Genomic DNA, 23,200 nt, shown 5'->3' on the forward strand with positions numbered 1-23,200 from the left:
CTATTATTGAAACATTTTACTGTCCTGATCTTCTCAAAAAGGTCTAATGCTAAAAGAGAAATGGATAGAATTTACATTATTTGAATTTATGTACTGTGATTGCCTGTTGTTATTGGTGAATTATTTTTGGTGTGCTAAACAACAGCAAACATTGAATTTTGTTCACGTGTAATTCTTCTCTACTATTGTTATTGTACACTGAAACCACTCCATGCGTTTGAAGGCAAAGCTGGTGGCCTGGGACCTCCAGGATCAGGACTAAGAAACTTTGCTATAGATTAGCGATTCTCAACTAATCAGCTCATTTACAGCCCATGATTAAGTTAAAGTTGCTGTGTACAGGGTACAGGGCAGTGGGCCTCCAGGACCAGGGTTGGGAAACACTGCTCTAGATAACGTTACTATCCCTTATCATATAGCAGTAAGCTGATCTCTGTCGTTTAACCATTTCATGTATCTAAACATATTCATTGGTTTATTTAAAATTTCCAGTCCCTCCTAAAATAAAGGAGGTTCACTTTAAAACTTTGTAGAGGAGATAAACTTCCAGTCAATTTTTAAGACTAAGATTTGATTTTTTGACCATAATAATTGTATCTTCTGCTGGATAGATATTGACATGCATTTATAGTTAGAGATTTTGGAGGAAAATGCTTGAATAGTAAATACTTAAAATTCCAAATATGTTCACGCTTACTAGCAAACACATTACTAGTGGGGTCATTTTGAAAGACAGGAATATTGAACTCCTAATTAACAACTTGATCTTGTTTGGCAACATTTCTAAAAAGCTCCCCATCCTTTCAGTTTTCAAAATAAACTTCCTTTTTTGCTTCTCTGAGATGTGTAAAAAGCCTCAAAGCAAAAAACGTTATATAAACTTATTTTAGATTTGGAGTGGTAGAGACAGACAGACACTCCCTTAAAAATGTGTCCGTTTTTTCTGTTTTAGCTACTGTAATTTCCTTTCATTTATTGTCTTGACAATCTTCAGGACTTAATTCCATACACTGTATAGTATTTTATTACTGTTGTTTATGTTGCTCTATTGTGGTGACGTCTTTTCAACTATAAAAAAAAATCTTTAAAATTAAAAAAAAATATCGTAACGCTACAGACAAGTTCACCTCCAATCCACACTGTGGCGCTGAACCCACAAGGTGTCCATCACATTTTCGATCAGGGAACAACAGAGTGCGGAAAAACAATAAGCGAACTAGCTGTTCGTATTTTTATAAGTTAAACTCGTTTTTGTTCGTTTCTTTAATTAAAATGTGCTCTGGCTGTGTGCAGAAAGAATACCCAGACAGGGTGAGTCCAGAATCTACCTCCTCCTCACTGCGATGAACAGACGTTGAGTAACTTAGACGTTAATTAAGACCCGAAGCTGATCTCAGCTTTTCATTCGACAGCTGTTAGTTCGAATTTTCCCGTTCCACCTTAAAAGGTGCAGCATCAGGCGCCAGAATGTAACTGTGGCACCATTTAAGGTGGAACGGGAAAATTCGACCAAGAAACTGGCAGATAAGGAGCTGGATTCAGCTTCGTAATTAAAACGGAAGTCTCCTGAAATAAGCTAAACTAAATAAGATACATTCACATTAATCTCGTTAATGTCTGAAGCGTTTCTCCTCAGAAAGTTTATTTAGAGTTTGTTTAGAATCGTTTCCTGCGCTTTTATATGCGCATGCATGACGTGTTCATGTCCAAAAGTATCCTCCCTTTAGCGAATTCAGACACTTTTAAGGGACACTACGACCAAAATGAAAAAAAAAAAAACTTCTGGTTGAAAAACCCTTTTTATGATGTATCGTGAATGTGGGAGGAACTTTTGAAGAAAGTCAGATAGATACGGAGCCCCTAATGTGACATGGTGATTAATTTTTAATAAGATATTAATATATTGAGGCCACTAATTACTATATTAAGGCCACAATTTATGAGAAACTTAAGTCGTGGCTGCCGTATAGGAATTTGTGGCCTCAATATAATAAATCGTGGCCATGGCTTATTAAAAAATAATGTCACGTTAGGGGTTCTGTAGATAGATGACAGTGAGCTAAAATGTTTCTTCATAGAAAAGTACTAGCGATAGTATGTGACCCTCTGGAGCAGCTGCATGTGAGCCTATTGAATACCTTTAGGATGAGTTGGAGCACCATTTGTTATGCAGAGATAAACATCCAGCATCAGTACCTGGCCTCACTAGTGCTCTTGTGGCTGAATGCAATCATATCCTCACGACAGTGTTCCAGAATCTACATGTAGTAGTCTTCCCAGAAGAGTAGAGACTGTTACTGCAGGAAATATTCCCCATTCATTTGTCATTCATCATAAATGAATGGGTCATCAAGACATTTAAATAGAAGCACTAAGAGGCACTGACTAAATCTACATGAATATGAATACAGATCTGAAGAAATGAGATTTTTCTCAAAGCTGTTAATTAGTCAAAGTTAGTTCTTACGTTTTCCTTGTTATCTACTATTTAATCACATATGTTGTCATCATTACTTAGACCTATCTAATCTGCTTATCTGCTTGTGTGATCTCTGATGTGGTTTTCATTAGCATGCTTGTGCATCAGTTCCAGTGATGTGTTCTCATTGGGATGTTTACAGGGTAACACCTGCCTAGACAATGGCTCTTATCTCATGAACTTTCTGGGCTGTGCCAACTGTCAGCAGCGAGACTTTGTACTGATCAGTAACAAGACCATGGTGGATGAGGATGAGGAGGAGATTGTCACTTACCTGCGTAAGTTATAAAATAAATGGAAAAGGAAAATGAAATAAAACATAAATCAATAAATTAAACATAAATTCTTACAAGATGTTTCTCAAAGCAGCCTAACAAGCAACACTTATCTTTCCCACAGACAAGTGCAAGAATTGTGATCATGTCATAGCAAGACACGAGTACACCTTCACAGTGGTGGACGACTATCAGGTAAGGACCCTCTGTGAGAATTTCAGACCAACTAGAGCTTTTCAGTTTTTTAAAGTTTACAGTTTTACAATTAGCCAAGACGTGTTTAGTGCCTGTAGTTTGTTTCTTTTTTGCATTGAAGTCATGAGAAACGTAGCTAATAAATAAAAAAAGCTTATTACACCACTTAGCATGGTGTAAACTTAAACTGCATACTTAAATCATCACACTCTTGCCTCAAACCATGTTCATTTGTTAAAGTGCCCATATCATGGAAAAACATTTTCCTTTTAAAATAAAAGACTTTAACATAGTATGTGAACATTATTTAAAAATGTACAGTTCACTTTCAGGTTCATATGGTCTATATATAATCTAAGCTGCAAGAACAGTGTGTTTTGAGCCTTTGTTTGATTGTTTATGTTTAGGATAGAGGTGGAAAATATGTAAATGTGATTTTTTCCTTCAAAATTCAATGCTGCATGTATATTATGAAAGGGTAAACAGACCATAAGTGCACTGCAAGTTATACATTCTAAAAATAGGCCCACATGAAATTACTTGTTATCTTTTTTTCTCTTTTTTTTCCAAGGAATACACAATGTTGTGTATGCTGTGTGGAAAGGCTGAGGATTCCATCAGTGTAATGCCAGATGATCCCAGACAATCTGCCCCACTGTTTTAGATCGGTATGCACAGAGCAGGGAAAGAGAAAAGAGACAGGAAATCCTTCCTAAATAGGCGAGTTTGTCCCTGTTCTGGGGAAGTACCACATATGCAGGGTTCCATCCATCATCAGCTCTGGAGAAGACCATCATGTCCATGTCTAATTTTTTTAAAAACTTTATGTATGGTAGTATGTGGTAACATAGAGGAACCTGTTAACTAAAACTGAAATACAGGTCTGAGACAAGCTTATGAGTTTATGATCTATGATAAGGCTATGATCTGCTGATGTGTACAGTTGTATACAGAAGCGCTCCCTGTTTTGTTGATTTTCTAAGTGAAAATAAGTTGACACATCTTCTGCAGAGGACACACTGCACATTTTAATGCAGTGTGGTAATGTTTAATTGCTTAATTTGATATGGAGGGGGGCATATTTAAAATTTTTATTTTTTTTTCAAAATCCAACTTTTTAATCAACAACCAGAGGTGTTCAAACTTTTGCTTACAACTGTAACATACAGCCTCAGTATTGTTTCTGACATGCTGTCCCCTTATGAACCTGGTTGTTGAAACTAAAAACAGTATACAGAGTGGATATAATCAATGTGCAACTACCAGGCTTCAATCTAGGGTACTGCTAGAGTATGAATGATTTGGGGTGGACAAATAACAATAAAAGAAAATCACTGAAATTGTGTAAATAGGCCCTGTTTGTTTGAGAGATGAGAACATGTACTTCAGTTCAGTCACTGTTTCAGTATTTCTGCTTGCTGTATAGACACCTATGTATGGTAAAATTACTGAATACTAAATTTATTAAACTGTATTTCTAGTATAGACAATGGAAAAAAATACAAAAAATACTTTTGTATGCTTTGTCCAACAGAAATAAAATGTGCCATCACACATTATAGTAACTGTGGGCTGATATTTTTCATGTACATACTTGCTGATGCCAATACATAAACATTTAGGACTAAATCATTTGTACTGGCATTACATGAATATGTTGTGGGTTATGAATGCAGTAAAATGAATAAAATGCAGATATTTTAACACAGTAGCCCATCATCACCTAAACATTCTGCTCTTCCAGAGTACAATAAATCATCATATATCGGTTTGAAATATTGGTCAAATCCAAATATCTGTCACGTTTGACTTTTTTCTTTAACATCTGCTTATTGCAAAATGATTCCAATATCATCATGCATTCCTAAATAAAGCATGTAAATGTCTTTGTAAATAAAGATGACTACATGTGATGATGTCTTGCACAGTATTTATTATGTTTATATGAATACACATACATTCCCACGTAGTAACACTTTTTTTAAAGAACTGAAACATGTTTGTTAGCAAAATACATTACATGAAGCATGAAGTTTTCCCTTAATGTATTTATATCTATATACAGTTTAGATTCTGTACATTTCTTAAATAGTACGCCATGTCACTACTGTGGGTCTCTACTGATGTATGTAAATAAGTACCTTCAGAGGTCAAAAGAGACTTACCAGAACTAAACCACTAGTCTAACTACACAGTACACACAGAGTTCTCAGATATGGTGGTATGAAAGCATGATGCTACTGTCAATCAGACTTTTCTAGTTATGATCTGATGTTCAGAATAATTACAATCATTTGACATGCACCTCTGCAGGGGTCATTTACCTTTCAATCAGCTTTCAGTATAAAAGAATGCAAGACACTACAGAACCATATTAATGTAAGTGGGTTTTTTGATTATTAAATAGATGTTACACTGATTTGTTCAAGTAATATTGTTATAGTACTTATAGTGTTTTGTTCCAATTCTCATTTTGAGAGAAGAGTTACTTGCACAGTTTGTTTGAAGGGTCCACAGTGCTATTCAGCAGTTCAAGAAGTTTGTTAATAATGATGCAGGTATTTACAGGAAGATATTGCAAGCACTGAATAGATAATACTTGGCAATTGCAAAGTTGCTGACCCTTAATAACGTGACGGCAAAGTCACTCAGTAGCAAGTAGTTGAGCTACATCGTCATTGTTAACACATCTAATAAATAAATAAATACATTCTATAGATGATATAGTTTACAATACATACATTCCCTGAAGTACATATGTACACATGCTTGCTTAGACCGTATATGTCTATACATACAACAATTTTACACAGCATGGATGGCTACCGTTTGACATGAGAGCTAAATAAAAGACCAGCTTGCACTCAATGACAAATTATGGTTGCGTAAAAATAATGGTAAACAGAGAGAAATGAAAATAATAATAATGATGATGGTGATGATTGAGGCAAAATCCATATTAATAAACCAATGCCAAATCTGAGGTTGGAGCGCTCATTATTTGGAAGCATGCATTCCCTCAAAAAAATACAGTATGTATTTAATCCGTAGATTTTAAACAATCAAATAAACTTACATCAGGTTTGGGCTTCAAATGCATATCTGGCATCGATTTGGGCTTAGTAATATGTAAACAAGCATTTGTAAAGAATGAAATGGTTAGAGAGAGAAAGAAACATTGGCACAAAATATATGGACTCTCTGAATCCATACATGAGACATGAGCAATTCATTTACAAGGCATAAAGATAAGAAACATTAAAAGCAAGCGATAGAATGCCAAGGGAAAGGAGAAATGGAGAAGTATAGAGGAGCATGTGAATGCCAGAGGTATGATTAAAATGGCATATACATCATGCTTTCAAGTAATCTCAACCATCACTTGAGGCTTTCTGCCAAACAATCTTTCCTTTTTTTCGCTCCACATACTTCTTCACTTAATAAGAATACATGAGGTCCATCATTACCTATTTATAATACCTTCCTCCTTACCCAGTGAAAAGCTGCTCAGAACTGTACGATCCTTTTAAAATGAGTAAAGTCAGCCGAGGTCCAACAAAAACATTTTCAGCACTGTTCATTTTATTTGTTTACCTTTGTAGTGGGCTTGCTCTCTGGGCTTCCTGTTCTCCCTTTGGCACAGTATCCCACCACACGATTAGCTCGTACTTCACTGATCCGAGGGGGCGGAGAGCCTGAAATGCTAATAGGTGATTGGCTGTGGCATCCCTCGAAGCGAGAAGGGGAGGAGCTTAGAGAGCGCTGTATGGAGGAAGTGGTACGCTGGTAGCGAGAAGCAGCCATGCCTCCTCGTTCTTGCATCAACTGAGTGAGGTTGTCCAGGAGATCTGCATCACTAGTGCTACTAGCTCGGATACGGTAGCGCCTGCGCCTACGATAGAGAATCAGGGAACACCATGACAAATGCCAACAGTTAGTAACAGTAACAAAAATAATTAAACCACAAATTTAATTCAGATTAGTTTCAACAAAAAACAAACTACTTGCACATGGTTACACATACATGGCCAGACACATACATATGAAAAAAACAGTCACATGCAAAAGTTTGAACACCCCAGATTAAATTATGTTTTGTGTGAAAATAAGTTCATCCTCTACAGGGACCAACTTAAAGGAGAACTTTGATTTTTAAAAATATTATATGTCATCAAATGGTTGAGATGTAAACAAAGCCATTCAGAGTGGTTTGGTGTCAAATGCTCCATTCTAAAGAAACTTGCTGAGTCAGAACTGTTCACAGTGCTGGTGGTAGGAACTAGATTTAGCCAGTTTAATTCTTCTAAAAGCTACATTACAGAAAGTTATTACATGAAATGACTATGAATATGCTGCCTGATGTCTGAGACACATTGTGGTAAAGTTTTGGCTTAAAATGTATTTTAGTCCATTACTTTTAATATACTTAGGCAGTGAGGTACATGCAGGGCATTGTGAGTTAAAACAGTCCCCAAAGAAAACGTATTCTTTCAGATTTATGGAAATTTTATTATCATCGGCATTACATGTAAAAACTCAAAAGACATGTGTAGGTTCCTAGGTGGTTTTGGCTAGTAAATAAAATGGCTATATTTGTGTTGTAGACATTGTGACCCCTGGTTCCTATCACCACCACTGTAAAGAAATCAGTCAGTAAATTTCTCTACTATGAAGCATTTCACAGCAAACCGCTCTGAATGACTCTGTTTACATCTCATCCACTGAATTACGTAGAAATTTAGCAAAAATGGTGGAATTCCCCATTAAATATGCCATTTTTTCTACAGATTATAGTGAACAATTTGTATTTATTTGCTGAGTTTAACATATTAGAAAATAATAAAACATAAAATATGAAACATGCTATTTTACTTTTATTTTAATATGTTAAAGTCATCAAACAGTAACAGATGCATTAAAATATGTGGAAGTGTGTGCTCTGTAGAGGATGTGTTATTTTCACTTAGAAAACAACAAATTGTAGTTGGGCAAGAGGCACCCAAACTTTTTAAACCTACCACTGTATATCCTTTAAATTTGCTTTATTAACTAAGCATAACTATGTTGTTATTTGTCTGTTTTATCTTTCTTTTAAAAACTAAACTGGGACAAAGCTGCAAATTAGCTTTAGCCAGAAGCCTTATATACATTAAATTTTCCAGAATTTTATGTAATAAGAAATAAATACAACAATAATAACTTCATATGTATAGCACTCTTCATATATAGAAACACAGTGCTTTACCAAAAAAAAACAAATAATACAAAAAAAAATAATATAAAAAAATTGACAGGTAGGTCATCAGCTACATCTTTCTAACCTGTTCTCCCCTCCAGGGCGGAGAGGTGGTTTTCCTGGTGGGGGTCGTGGCATGAAGCGAGAAGAGAGCTGCTCTGGCACTAGAGTGGGGCTTATGGGCCTCGGTATCTTACTCCTGCTGGAGAGCGCACCTGAGGAGGAGGAAAGTGAGAGGGGATCATCTCCCTGATAGTCGGAGCCACGAGAACCTCGCTCAGAGGGGAAGGAGAACTTGTCGCGGAGCAGTGCTGAGGGGAAATGCTCGCAGGACAGCGAGAGAGATGGAGAGAGGGGGGCGGGAAAACTCCTCCTGGTAGGGGAGTCTGGGTCGCGGACCGGAATGCGGCTGGTCCGTGGAGACAGCTCCCGTGGCGAAGCTGGAACTGGAGAGGCAGGAGCTGCATCAACAGTGTCTCCGGTCGTCTCGCCCTGGTTCGGAGTGGTGGAAGCACCACCATCTGGACATCCTGAGTCACTCTCCACGTCTTTCTCAGTTGCCTTGACAGAGGTGAGGTGATCAGGGGGCTGAGAGGAGGTTTTGGACGGTGAACCTGTTGGCATATGGTTGGGTTCCTCTTCTGCAGGGACTGATGCAGTGTCCTGCACAGGATCACTTTCACACTTTTGCTGAAGCTGGGACGTACTGTGGAAATGCGCTGGACAACTACAGAGGCAAGTGGTTATAAGAGAGAAGACAAGAGGGAAATTAGGATCTCAGTTTGTATTCACTTGACCCCTGAGTCCTCTCTAGTGGTTCAGTTTGACTAAATAAGCTGATATATGTCAGAGAGGTCATCATACTGCCCACATGTTATTGTTACTATGATAAATTACATCACAATGGTACTTCTAGAACACAGAACTGGATGTATCATAAAAAAGACTTTATAAAACAGATAGTTCTAGTCCTAAAATCTGCTTGGCTGAGCCGCATTCGAAGCCGTTGTAAAATACTCAATATACACAAATCTATGACCACCTCACAAGAACTAAGTTCTGTATTACTGCGCCACGGCATGAAAAATCCTTGTGCTGTTAATGGAATATTCTTTGACTCTAATCCTGCCCGCATGGACCATGGCTCTCACAAAAAATACAAGGAGCTGGAATTAAAAACATGGTACCGTCTGAATCAAAACAAGTCACATTATAATAATATTGATAAAGTTTCCAAAGTTATTTTTGGAATTTTTCCTTGTTTTTCCAAAATTCCGATAATATTAGAAATATGAACTAAAAAGTCAAACAGAAAAAAATTTGTGGCCAGTTTTCCTTACTGTAATTTTTAAGTCTTTAGGTTTAAACGGGTTAAGCTATAATTATAGGCTTTGCATTTATGAAATGTGAAAACACTTCCATTTTTTTTTTTATCATTTGCAAACAGAGTTTACTGACCTGCTCTAGTTGAGTTCTGCTAAGGTGGACCACTGACGCTGGCTGGAGAGTGGGCAGCCTCCTTAGTCCAGTCACCCCAGATAACCCTGTTAGACCTTGCAATCCAGTTAAGCCGGACAGACGGGCAAACGGAGGGCCAGTGTGACAGAGAGCTGCATGGAGTTCCCCAGAGCCACTAAGGCTGCTGGCCCGCTGGGGCAAGGGGTCCGACCAGGTGCGAGGCAGAGCCAGGGGGCTAGAGGAACGAGGAGACACCCCAGAACCTTCCTCATCAGGCTTAGAGCCAGCAGAGCCACTACCGCCCTCCAGCTCAACGAGGACCCATTCCTGAGAGTCCCCTTCCTGTGGGACTGGGCTGAGGTTAACTGCTACATAGCCGCTGCTGGCTGCCCCCTCCTCATCCTCCAAAGAGCCTTGATCGATGCGACAGCCAGTTCTGTCCTGGACTAGTCCTGGTCGCTGCTTTCCTAAGCTTTTAATGACAAAAAAAAGAGGGAAAAAGACATATTTCAGCATTTCAGGTGAACACAAAAACTGATTAACTCTAAAATACACAAAGTAACGATAAGTAAGGATGAGCATTTCAACTATTTGCAGTATTCAAATATCTACATTTTAAGTGAACAGTGTTTAAATATCCCAAAAAGAAAACATTTTAATTTGTTAAGAATAAAAAAACACAAAAAGTTTAACATTAGTTCATTGCAATAATGGCTGACTGTTTAAAGATAACTTTTAGGCATATTAGATTACATTACATGACCTACAGAACAATTCCTGAGTGCAGTCTTACACTGTCTTACACTGTACAAATCTGCCTAAATGTTTTTTTTTCTATATGTTTATATCTACTTGTTTGAAGTATTTCTATGTAAAGCTCTGCTTAGCTGTTGCCATTTTGATCAAGATGAGATATCAGCTGATTATGTCCTGACACAAAGCTTTACAAAGCTTCTCAGAGTAAAACTGCTGATCTAGAATCAGGTTTCTTTCTTATTTACTATTATTTTACTGACAGGAACAAGTCCTAGATCAGCACTCCTACTCTGAGAAGCTTTGTGCATACGGGCCATTGTCTGCAGTTCTACCTCAAACGCCCAGTCAAAAACATTTAAAATGATAAGAAAATAAATTATTTATTACTCCAAAGTCTACGTGCCTGATTTGAATCTTCTCAGGATACCTGATTACCTGATAAAGATGAGCTTAGATGTCACTATATTCAAATAACAAAGGCCAACAAAAAAAGGAACCGACCAAACTTTTTTTTTTTTGCTAGGAAATGCTTTTACTGTGTGTGTGTGGTACTGACTAGGCCTCCAGGAAGCGTTCAATAGTGGGTTTGGGTTCAGGAGTCAGTCTCTTGTCCAGGCCCATACTCTGGCTATGACGTATCCTCCTCAACAGCGGAGCCACACGATCGATGAGTAAAGTTTCAGAGCGCACCCGCCTTGGAGAGCCTTGAATGGAGCCACTGTTGGGGCTTTGATTGCCCTCTTTACTCCTCTCCTCTTCACTAGCCACCTGAGGCAGAAAAAGAACTTAGCTAAATCAAAACAGAAGCAATGAGTGATGGGTTTCCACACACAGTAGTCTTCCTTCAGCTTATGAGAAAATGACAATAAACTCACTCTAAAAGGTGACGGGCTAAAATTTTCTTTTCAGTTCTTTAAGCATTTCTATTTGCTCCACTTTGCCCTTCCTAGTACCTTTCTGATCTGTGGCTGAACATGATTGCGGTTGCGGTCTCGACTGCGCTCCATCTCCTCCCATACATCAGCTCCCTGAGCATGCTGTGGTGGGATGGGGGGGCAATTGTCCGCTTCACTGAGCCGCTCGCCCTGAAGGACATCCTCTGTATTCTCACGCTGCATGTCACCAGGGATTGCAGAGGCATTGGCCATGCTGGGAGGAAGAACATGTCAGTTATATACCTCTGTTTTACCACTAAGACAAAACAACAGTATTCTATAGAGATCTGAACAAAATAGATATCCCCTCCTTCCTAATTATGTACCAGTAAAATTCAGAAAAAAAGGAACATTTAACCATTAAATGCATATTTAGCAACCCCTGATCTCAATTCCCTTCCTTTAACTGGACCCTAAATGACAACGAAAATGTCAAAATTGAACAAAACATTAAATTCATTGCTATCCTTTGTGTGGAGCACTCCAGGCACTTAAAAAGGTTTAACTCGAGGCGGTCAAGTAGCCTACGTTTTGAAGGATTTTTCTGCACAGAACAATCAGACGAGAGGTGCAGCCAACCTTCAGAGACAGTTGTAATAGAGAAGGGTGTTGCAGCTGCTGAGTATGGATTAAAATTATCATTACATAAACAAAAAACAGCTTTATTTATAGTGCCACAATGCTTTTTATTTAATTACAGATCACCTTTTAAAAAGGCAAGTGGCAGAGCTTTCTGCCTTACATATTGAACCTATAGCTAGCTAGCACAGTTGATCGACAGTTACAATGCTACAATGCTAAGCAACCTCAAAATGCAGTGTAAACCTCTAGAAAAAAAGACTGTGCATGCCTCATATAGTTTCAGCCTTTTCACAGTTTTAATGCAAACCTTAGGGGTTAAACTGCCATTGCAGAGATGAACTAGAATTGCTTAGTTTGTTATAAACCTAGTCAGTGTTGTGCTGATTTCTATAAACCTACCCCATGTATGCTGGTGTGAGACGAGTCAGCTGTTGGGCTGTGGTTGCAAGAGCTGCAACTGTGAGGGAATCCTCCGAGCCAGGTCTCTCCCAGTCATAGGGGTCATTTTCAACAACATTGTAACTCTTCATACTGTTCTCAAATACGGACATCAAGAGCTGGAACACAGCAGTCACAAAGAATAAAACACCTGCTCAGCACTGCTATACTTATTGACAGCTTCACCTTAGTGAGACAGCACAAGGCAATGACACCTAGTCACAAGTTATCATTTGACATATAAGAAACAGCAAAGTCCAGTAAAAGTACCTGATAGTCAGGTTTAGTGAAGTAGTCGAGGTTCGAGATGTGGTCAAGAAAAATGCTAAATTCTGCAGGAAGGTGCTTAAGCATGAGGCGATGGTCATACGTCTCTTTCAAATTACCTACTTGCTCCTGAATAAGAAAGAAAATAATAAAATGATGAGAAATTAAACAGAAAAGAAATATGTTTTAGGTTTTGAGCACCAAGTCAGACATGGTATCAGCCAAACACTCAAACTACAAGACAGAAAATCATAAACCATATCAACTACAATAAAGTGATCATTAGCAGGTAAACATGTAGGCAACAGCAAAGTCTGGTGAGCCAAACTGATGAAATAAGTTTATACATACTTTATCCTTGACTTTTCTCCAAGGTAGTTGGCCCACCATGAATTCCACAAGCATGTAAAAGAGGGACCACAAGTCATCATGCCGACCCATCTCCTGCACAGAGAAGAGAGGATAGAAGAACGGAAATAAGCAAACATGAACATAACCCTTCATACCTGCATATCCAACTGTGCTATACCCTAAAAAAGGGGTGACAAACTGGGTTCCTTCCAGGCCACAGCAGTGCAGACTCCTTCAAGCAGGTGTAGTACTCATTAAACACATCTCATTCAACTTAGCAAGGCCTTCATGAGTTGAACTCAGAGTGATAGAAGAGTATAACCATTAATCTCTGCAGAGCTTTGGCCTGGAAAAAACCCAGTTTGACACTCTTGCCCTAAAACATTAGGGCCCAAACACAGCAAGCCAACGGGGAACTAATGCCAACTGATGCCGATTGATGATCATCTTCCCTCAGCTCGCCGCCACAGCTTGTCTCCGGTGAAAACTTACACTTGACCACAATGCAAAGACTACAGCTGACAGCCAACACGTACGTACTTAACTTGCCTGCGTGAAAGGGAAACTCTCTATAGCAGGAGCTGGCAGTAGTCTGTAAAACTGCAGCATACAAAGTAAAGGATATACTGTTTGATTATCTTATAAGCTTCAAATGTCTGTGGTCAAGCTCAGCCTAGTGAGTTAACAGCCCTAAGCAGGTAAAAAGGGAATACTTAAAAGTAATAGATTTGTATATCAAATAGTGATATAAAATGCCCAGTAGCTACATATTCATAATTATATGACAAAAAGTAAAAACAACCATGAAACGACTCATGCATCAGACAAAGTGGTATCATGTTAAAAAAAAACTATCAAAAACTATTAATCAAATTACTTGAATTTATTACTTCACACTCTGTGCTACACTAAATCCGATTACACAGGACCAATGATGCCCTAATGTAAGTGTTTTAAGTAAGTGACAATATCCACAATATAGTAGTAGAAGAACAAGAATAGAAAAGCATAGCATGACATAATTACCAAAACAACAATAAATACTGTCATATTGCCGAATCCTACTTTGCATACTTCACAAAGGAGTTGAAAAATAAGTGTGTCCTCATTATGCGCCCTTTTTGGTGGTTGTGCTTTCTTTAGATACTCCACTTGTGGGTACTTCTCACAATGGCACTTCAACATGCTCAATCGGCCGAAAGCGCAGACAAGAGCAGACTAGATTTGGCTTGGTCTGTCAGAACCCCAAGACACGTCTTATTCCCATAGCTAAAGTGTCTGAAGTCTTAGATGCTTGTTACATTATCTTCGGCTAAATTAAGTAATCACTCATCACATTTACAGCAGTGACAGCATGAAAACAAACAGTGAGTATACCAAAGTATAATAGAGCACAGAACAAACATAATTTTAAGTTGACAAATGATACTTAAAAATGAATTATTCCAAAATAAATATTTCACACCCCTAACTTAAAGTTAAAGTTAGGTGTATGACTTGAAGGTGAATGTTCAATGAGGGTTTGAGTGTAGAATATTTGAGACTGCATATTATGACCATGTGTGAGATAGAAGCTAGAATTTATATACCTTGTTCTTGTGAGCGTTGATCGAGGCATAACGTACAGTTCCCCTGAATCCTGCCACTGGACGAGGCTTTAGAGAGTGAGGAGGAGTGTACAGAGAAAACAGTAGAAATAAATAAGAGTGGTTCTTACAATGCAGATTATGTGGTAAAGGCAGGATTAAAACAAACACTCAGGTCACTTACTGGACGGACTTCTTGACAGGAATTTGTGAACTGGCGTGCCAAACCAAAATCAAGCATGTAGCAGGTTCGGCAGGTTGTCTCCAAGCGTCCCATGGCAAAGTTGGACTAAATAGGAAAACAACAGCTGATTTAGGGGGCAGCAACAACATGTAAAGGCTCATTTAGACTTTATTTACACACGAAAATAAACATGTGTTTACTAGTGGATTCGTTATAGAAGTGTTTGAGAATAAACTAGACAGTCGTGCACATATGAAGAGAAGGTTAGATTTATTCCAAGACGTCTTTATAAAGAGATGTTTGCAGGTCACCAGTTTGCCTCCTTCTCCCACAAAGAGCAGCAGCAAACACCAATTGTACAGACTGTTATCACCCTCAACTGGTCCCAAACAATCCCCGCCCATGTATCAAGGTCATGTACCCGTGATAGAGTGGCATAGAAAAGTATAGAACATTCTATGATGACCCAAGAGGATCAGGCCCTTTGAGACAGAATGGCTATTCTGATACATAGAATAAGCATATATGAGTTATACAATTTACCACAATCCAACACACGTCCATTTTAAACGATGTAACTGTCACTGCCAACATACTTCAATGCGTCCTTAACGTTCATGGATGTTAAGCAATACATTCACTAGAGGGCAGTCCAGAGTTAAAAGTTTCTGACAACAACAGACATGGCGACAGTGGAGGACGTCATAAGAGACAAAAGAGGCAGCACTGTAGACGGTGGTGGACTGTGAGGCCATTAATTACTTCACAACGTGTTCAGAGAATTTTTTTCACTTATATTATCTATAAGAGAAACTGACTGTGTCTCGCTTGAACTATTGGCTACACTGCCCCCACGATTTTCAGTGCTACTGCCCCGTTTCGTCTGTATCCGGAAGCTTTCAGAGAATGTGCACAAATATGGATGAAATGAACGCAAAGTACAGACAGAAAGCTCCGTCTGTATCCATGTCTATATTTAACGTTAAGCATAAATGAGCCTTTAAAGGGCATGAATACATTCACAATTGTAACTGTATTCTTTACGGGTTTAAAGAATCTCTTTAAAGCCTTAATAAAACATTGCTGCAATAAAGAGTATGACAGGCACACATACTGTCCATTTGGTTACTTTGCTAAGGTTTTTATTGTCACAGTACTAAAACTAGCTGTAGTGATTCCTGATTGTAGCAAGATGTAACTAAATCAGCACTGATGCTAAACATTGGCGCCGTTTTCTCACCGGTTTTATGTCTCTATGAAGGAAGCCCACCGAGTGGATGCTCTCAATGGCCTCCAGAATCTGCCGGCCAAGCCTGAGTGTGGTGGACACAGAAAATGTACCATGGGTCATAGTGCGTCGAAGGTCTGCCAAGTTCCTTCCCTGTAATCACACGTTAGTTAGTCAGTTAGTCTGCTAGCTTTGTTATAATTATGACTGAAATACAGTATGTATATGAATATACAGTCATATGCAAAAGTCTGAACACCCCTGGTCAAATTACATGCTTTGTTGTTTTTCCAATGAAAATAACCTTCTACAGGGAACAAAATTAAAAATAGTATTTTCCTGCACAATTTAGTGTTCTATTTGCTGAGTTTGACATATTAGAAAAAAATAATTTTTAAATATAAATTGTGCCATAACTTTTGCACAGCAAACAAACAGTGATTGTGTGTTAAAATGTGCATAAAAGTATTTTCTGTAAATGATGTGTTTACTTTTTTGTGGATTTTCAACTGAATATTATTTTGCCTACGAATGTATATATATATATATATATATATATATATATCAATTACTACAAATTACTTCTCTTTTAACTGCAAATGACATTATATCATACCTGAAGTTCCATCACCACATAGTTGAATCGGTCATTACGTCCACAACCAACAAAGCGGCAAACATGGTCCTTACCTATAAACAAACATCAGATCAAATCTTATTAGCATTTGAATTAAAATTAAAGATATTTCATTTGTGGAGACACTGGCACAGTGGGTCAGTGTTCAGCATCATTAGCCATAAAGCAAGGGGAATGAGACTGCAGGTCTGCAAGGCCACAGAGCTACAGTTTTGGCTGTAATCAGCTAAATCTCAGTCATCAGCTAGACGTAATCATGTTAAAGCAGTGAAAGCTTGTAAACGTGCAATAAACATAATAAATTTTGTATACTGTATGCCAATTATATAAATATTCTGTATTTATAGATCTCTTACTGCTCAGTTACATTGAGCAGCTTGGCTTTGAGTGTTTTAACACTATGTCCATTATGTCCATTTCAGCTCATTAAGACTGATGATTATCTGATGAGTATAATGTGTATTTGTGTACACATTATCCCTACTATTTTTCAAAGAGAATGTTATTTTGAACTGTGTTTGTAAGCTTTACAATATTATGCAAGCTGTACAAGAAGCTAGCTGTGTTTTTATCATGTAGATCATACAGATATAAACTAAGCAAAAAAATTCAGCCATGAGCATCAAGTGAACTTCAGAATTCCTTACCCTGGAGCCTCTTTAGAACAGCTACTTCCATCTTCAGGACCTGTTTGGGCTGCTGGGCAGATTCTACTTTAAGTGCCACATTGTACTGGCTAAGCTGGTCCAGGACTTCATATATCTCTCCAAAGCCACCACCACCAATCTTCTTTATCTGTGCAAGAAGACAGGAAGATGGGCATTCTTATTTTGAAAAATCCCAAAAACATGTTTTATACATTTCCCCTTTTCGCAGTTAATTTAGTTTGGTTTCAGTTTAATGAAGTAGATTTCTCCATGCTCAACAGGCCTTCTCTGATGCCTGCATGTTTTTAAACAACTGACTGTGCATGACGATGCTAAGGAGATTCATTTAAATCTAAAATTTAAATGAATGTAGGCAATGAATATCTGAACCGCAATTTCCAAAAACTGCTTTAACCGTCCCATATGCAGAGAGGCTGACAGCCTGACTGATGCCCTGTCCATATTTTTATAACAATAAATCTTCTGCTATTAGGAGTGTAACAATGCACTGTGACAAGGTGATGTCGACACGACAATGTGCACTGAGGAGAATGGATATTCTTTTAAGTATGCCATCTAACCTAACTGCATTGTTTGAGTAACAAAGTTTGCAAACAATCAGCACCGATAAACACCTCTCTCCAGCACTCATCCTGCCTCTCAGCTCTAGCATTTTTAGTAAGTTGCAACAACATTATTATGGTCATTTTTCTTTATTTGAAGTTTGTTCAACATATTGTGAGAATACCAAATCGTAAACCGAGATTAATGAATCAAATCAAATCATGGGCTGAATGTATTGTTACACCACTAGTCTACATAAATATATTTATATATTTTGTCTACATATTTTATGTATCTGATAAGTACTACACCTGGCCCAGAATCTTTCATTAAATGAGCCTCATGAAAAGGTACAAGACCTTAAATAAGCAACAGTAACTCTTGTTTTGGACAGGCTCCTAAATCTGGCAACTACTTGGTAGAGTGCAGCAATCTTTCTTTTGATGATGACGAAGCTTTTAACACCTGCAGCCTGCAGCTTACTGAGTGCAACATTGTTTTAAATAAGATTTTTCATAAAGAGGCTACATGGTGTGGATTTGTATGATCAACCTGGCATTGGTGGGGGGATTAAACAGAGCAATCATGCCCTCATAAATACATACATAAATACATACATACATACATAAATAAATAAATAAAAGCATGACCTTTCTGCAATAAATGTTCCTAAAGAAAATACTACTCCCAATTTAAAATAGTAAACTTTTGAACCTTCTATCAAATGTTCAATCCACATATCAAAGGTTATTTAAATACTGTGAATCATATTTACATTTACATGTTTTTTTATTTGTTTATTTGAATGATGTTTTCATTTGTCTTCTCTAGTTAGCACCTAATCAGTACTCATTACAAAAAAAGCTAGACAAAATTTAAAACACTGATGACTTAAAGCATAATTACATATAGCTATACTGTAATTGACAATGTGTTCAATTATCCTAACTGACCCAAACCTCAGGAACAGTTCAGAAGGAGTTTTCTTCCAAACTTCATCATAAAAAAGACCTACGCACCACTCTCCATCGTTCCCGGACCACGTTCCCAACCGACAGTATGTCAGTCTGTTCCCCTGCTCCACTCATCTTAGTGCTCAAGCACAGACTGAGCACGCCCAGAAGTGATCAGCATCAGCATCAGTGATGCAGGCCCCTCACTGCAATTCAAAGAAAACAATAAACACATTAAAAATGCAGGAGTGGAAATTCTTAAGCGATTACATATGTTTTACTCCTTACACTTTCACTTACACTTTACGCTACACATCTCAAATGCCATCGGAGTTTTTTCTTGCCTATAAATGAAAATATCCTATCAAATTCACATCAGTTTCAGATGAAACTGCCCGGCACTATGCTAATTCATCTTTGTGCAAAGACCGATACCACCCATTAGTCACTGCACCACAGATGAGGGCAGGAGTGCAGCGTGTTGCTGCAGAACAGAGACTGAGCGAGGAATACCACACTATATATAATATATATATATATATTATATATATATATGTAAAGTGTGCTGTAAGGGTTTGAGACTAGGCAGACTCATTCTGGGTTACGCAGAGAGTGGTTAGCTCACGCCTGACACTGAAGTTGCTTTAAGGTCAAAAAATTTAAAGTCAAGATTTACTGATTTTTCAAAAATTTTTCAAAATTAAAGCATTCAAATGTAAACAATGTCATTCAAAGTAGTTTAATGCAAAATGTGCTGTTCCAAAGAAACCTACAGCCTCAGTATTGTGTATTGTGGTGATGATAGGAACCAGACACATGTAAGTGTACTGGTGGTTTCAGATTGTAAATAAAATGGCTATATTTGTGCTGAAGACATCACAACCCCTGGTTCCCATCACCACCCCTGTACAGAAATCTGAGTCTGTGTCACATCAGACCCCTCTGAATGACTGTTTATACTGCAATGATTTGATAAGTTTTGAAAAAATCAGTGGAATTTCCCTTTAAGTACAGTTTCTCTGTACTATTTCCACTCTTGAAAACATGACAGTGGAACTGTACAGCACTCCATCCACCTCCTTAGGAACTGTTCTGTGATGGTCTAGGTTGATTCATCTTAATGGCTGGAGGCATAAAGGATCATACTCAGTGAAGAGGACCTGACAGAACTACTCCTGCCAGCTAATGAACCTATTTATACTTCATCCCCTCTGAGAAGCAAAACTAAGACCTGTTTAAGGACCTTGCCCTGATTCCTTCTTCCAAGTCTATGGAAGGGCCCAGAACAAAACTGCTGAAGCCAAATACTGGCAAGTCCTTGAGGATAACAGGCTTGCTGACACTTCGTCTCCATGCCGGACAGAGACTAAAATAAAATGGTTGCCAAAGCTGCATTAGAGTGGCTTAAAATAAAACATCCATATAATACAGTGCCCTTTCTATGACATTAAAGAAAGGGGTTCAGTTTCATATACATATATTACTATAATACAACTACATATATTTTACGCAAACCTATAGGCTATATCCCTGTACAAACAAGTCTTAGGAGAAAAACAAAACAAGCCATCAATGTTAGTTTCATAATAAAGTAATGTGCCGCCTGCATTTACAAAACAGTGAATGCACTGTAGCGACTGTGAATGACTGTAATGCTGTAAATGTGACAGGATTATCACTGCAGCAGTTGAGAGAACTGCCTTTGCCATCAATGGCATTACAACAATGAGCCATTCAAAAAATTAGATGAGATCATGATTTACAAAGTTAAGATTCAACTAGAAGATACAATATCAGTTACTAACTTGTCTGGCTGACTGACCTATTAAAAAGTATACATAAATAAATGGTTAAGATGTAAACAAAGTCATTCAGAGTGGTTTGATGTGAAATTCTCAGTCCTAGAGAAACACGCTGCAATAGAATTGTTCACAGTGGTGATGACAGAAACCAGACGTCTGAGAAGTTTAATGCATCTGAAAGCTCTTTCACAGAAAGTTATTACATGGAATGGTTAGATATATGCTGCCCGATGTCTGACGCATTGTGTTATGATGGTTTTAAGAAACAAGTTTTGGCTTGTTGTATTGTACTCTATTCACAATGGAGAGGTACATACAGGACATTGTGAGGCAAAATAGTCCACAAAGAAAACTATTTTTTCAGAGTATTATTTTTCAGACTATTTTACCATCATCTACATTTCATACAAAACTCATAAGGCACTAGTGGCTTTGGATGGTAAATAAAATGGCTACAATTGTATTGTAGACATTGTGACCCCTGGTTCCTATCACCACCACTGTAAATAAATCAGAGCCTGTCAATTTCTCTACACTGAACTATTTCACATCAAACCACTCTGAATGGCTCTGTTTACATCTCAAGAGCTGACTTACTCAGACGATTTTGAAAAACTGATGGAATTCCCTTTTAAGCACCACACAGCTGGCAGACACAGATTTGATTTGGTGGCTGATAACAAAAACTGAACTGTGCAAATGTAATTCTTGCATGTAAAAATAGAAAGATGTACTAATTGCATGTAACAACTGAACTTTTACAAATAAGAACTAAGAATTTCTAGTAGTGGTTTCACTAGTAAAAACTTATGATATCAAAGGATGCAATTTATTATTCCTTAGCCGCCTAAACTAGCTGGCTGTGTTATTACTGCAACACCACTGCGGATGGAGTGAAATGGGTAAGACACCATTTACTCACTCCTTTGCAGCTACTAAACCAAGTTACTTTCCTATATTTTTCCTTGTATGTCAAATTCAACACTTCTGCCATCCCACAGAGACAGAGGCTAAAAGCTGGGGGGCTCCAATACAACACCAGAATACAAAATCAGCCTCCATTCACGAGGCAGTCAACGTTAGCTTAGCTTAGTTTAACTAGAGACATGCAAAAATGTGCGTACATCATTGCTTTCTTTGATTTAGTCTTCAAAAGAAGCGTCCACTCATCCATACACTCGACATAAACCGATAATCATGTTTGGAATAAACGCGGTTGTAAATTATTTCTGGTATTCAGTTTGACTTGAAAACAAGCCAACGTTGAACACACCACGTTAACAATAACTATGTAGCTACCACACTTCCACTACTGCTACTATTACTGTCAGTAACGTAGTAATTATAACATTAACACTGATAAAAAAAAAAATAGGGTCGCTGTATTAAAACACTAGTTAGCTCAGTAGCTAGCTAAACAGTCCATTTGAGACTAAATGTCCACATTACAAGCTATCACTAGCTACGTTAGGTTAGTTAAGAGTTGATTTAAGTAAAAAAAAAGCCAAACTGACATTTTTTTAAATCACTAACTTAAGCGTACCACTAACTAGGCTGTGTATTTTTGTGCCGCATGCATAAACAAGGCTAAAGTCGGCAGCTTCTTGTTAAATTTTTCCCGTTCCACCTTAAATGGTGCAGCAGTTCCGTTTTTGCCTCTGGCGCCAGAACGTAAGTGCGGCACCATTTAAGGTGGAACAGGAACATTTGAACAAGACGCCTGCAAATAAGCAGCCCCTCCAGCTTCGTCAGGCTCCTTCTGCAATCGCGAACAGTTAGGTTATGTCGTTAGTAGGCTAGTGTTTTCACCAGCGAGCTACTTTATGGTTCATTCATGTATGCTGAGCTAAACTGAGCCAAGCTAAGCTAGGCTAGGCTAAGCTAAGCTAGCGCTCCGTGTTCGCCGTTACCAGGTTACCGTCTCCTTCTTCTCCAGCAGCCGCAGCAGTAATCCAAACCCGAGGCGGCTCTCAGGACACATTTCTACGCTCTCCACATGGCATGGGGAGGTAGATGGCATGTTAATTCCATGCCGTAACAACATATAAAAAAATACGCAGTGATTTTTGTGACTGAGCGAATTCTCTGCTGCTCAGTAGCCTCTCATCGTTGTCACCCCCGAGTACCCGCTCTGTAGTTAGCTAGCAGGCTGCAACGTCACCAGCACAAGACCTCCTTAAGCACCCATCAAAATATGAAGTATTTACATACAGTATATGTCTTATCATAATTTGTATACGTTCAGTGTTGTGAAATAAAGGAATACAGGTATTGGGAATACGCATTCCGAATACAGAAGTATCTTCATTCAGTCCAAGGTATATTTTGTAGTGGCTGTTTTCAGAATACCCTTGAGATTTTTAGGATGATACTTTTAGAATTCTTACCTACTATTTTAGAGTCTGTATATGCAGCGAACATGCTTGTTGGATGACTTCTGAGAAACTCATTTAATGGCTTATTTACATACACCAAAGTTCTTACTAAAGCCTGAGTTTACTGATAAATCAAGGTGATGAGTCAGTTATTAATCTCAGTGTTACTGAAGTCTTTTAAAGGACAGATCAAACTGATAACCTCATCAGTGGTGGACATGTTTGTGAGTGATAAGGGGATTGTGGGAGCAA

At 38.1% G+C, this 23,200-nt stretch overlaps 2 protein-coding genes across 2 annotated transcripts; one reads left to right on the forward strand and one right to left on the reverse strand.

Annotated features, from left to right (window-relative positions):
* The first annotated feature begins 1,179 nt into the window (after positions 1-1,179).
* Positions 1,180-4,508, forward strand: churc1 (churchill domain containing 1). Its single transcript, XM_036582024.1, has 4 exons — positions 1,180-1,311; positions 2,622-2,757; positions 2,879-2,949; positions 3,521-4,508. The coding sequence occupies exons 1-4, from the start codon at positions 1,273-1,275 to the stop codon at positions 3,611-3,613; spliced, it is 339 nt and encodes a 112-aa protein (XP_036437917.1). The 5' UTR covers positions 1,180-1,272; the 3' UTR covers positions 3,614-4,508.
* A 351-nt stretch (positions 4,509-4,859) lies between these two features.
* ttbk2b (tau tubulin kinase 2b) lies at positions 4,860-22,756 on the reverse strand. Its single transcript, XM_036582026.1, has 15 exons — positions 22,484-22,756; positions 18,838-18,977; positions 17,255-17,402; positions 16,587-16,660; positions 15,983-16,123; positions 14,743-14,847; positions 14,562-14,627; positions 12,973-13,065; positions 12,625-12,750; positions 12,316-12,473; positions 11,353-11,548; positions 10,956-11,167; positions 9,602-10,115; positions 8,271-8,869; positions 4,860-6,841 (listed from the first exon to the last, which is right to left on the reverse strand). Exons 2-15 carry the CDS (start codon positions 18,904-18,906, stop codon positions 6,532-6,534), a joined length of 2,811 nt encoding a protein of 936 aa, XP_036437919.1. The 5' UTR covers positions 18,907-18,977; positions 22,484-22,756; the 3' UTR covers positions 4,860-6,531.
* Between the last annotated feature and the right edge of the window lie 444 nt (positions 22,757-23,200).

This window comes from Colossoma macropomum, unplaced genomic scaffold, assembly GCF_904425465.1.
Source record: "Colossoma macropomum unplaced genomic scaffold, Colossoma_macropomum, whole genome shotgun sequence".
Classification (NCBI taxonomy): Eukaryota; Metazoa; Chordata; class Actinopteri; order Characiformes; family Serrasalmidae; genus Colossoma; species Colossoma macropomum.

Bases quoted from the DNA above. Each gene is read 5' to 3' on its own strand.
- churc1 (XM_036582024.1), top strand. From the start codon at position 1,273: ATGTGCTCTGGCTGTGTGCAGAAAGAATACCCAGACAGG. The intron at 2,758-2,878 runs GTAAGTTATAAA...TCTTTCCCACAG, and splicing joins GGAGATTGTCACTTACCTGC to ACAAGTGCAAGAATTGTGAT. The intron at 2,950-3,520 runs GTAAGGACCCTC...TTTTTTTCCAAG, and splicing joins CAGTGGTGGACGACTATCAG to GAATACACAATGTTGTGTAT.
- ttbk2b (XM_036582026.1), bottom strand. From the start codon at position 18,906: ATGAGTGGAGCAGGGGAACAGACTGACATACTGTCGGTTGGGAACGTG. The intron at 16,661-17,254 runs GTAAGGAATTCT...GTTTGTTTATAG, and splicing joins TGTTCTAAAGAGGCTCCAGG to GTAAGGACCATGTTTGCCGC. The intron at 6,842-8,270 runs GTTAGAAAGATG...TCTCTATCGTAG, and splicing joins CGCCCTGGAGGGGAGAACAG to GCGCAGGCGCTACCGTATCC.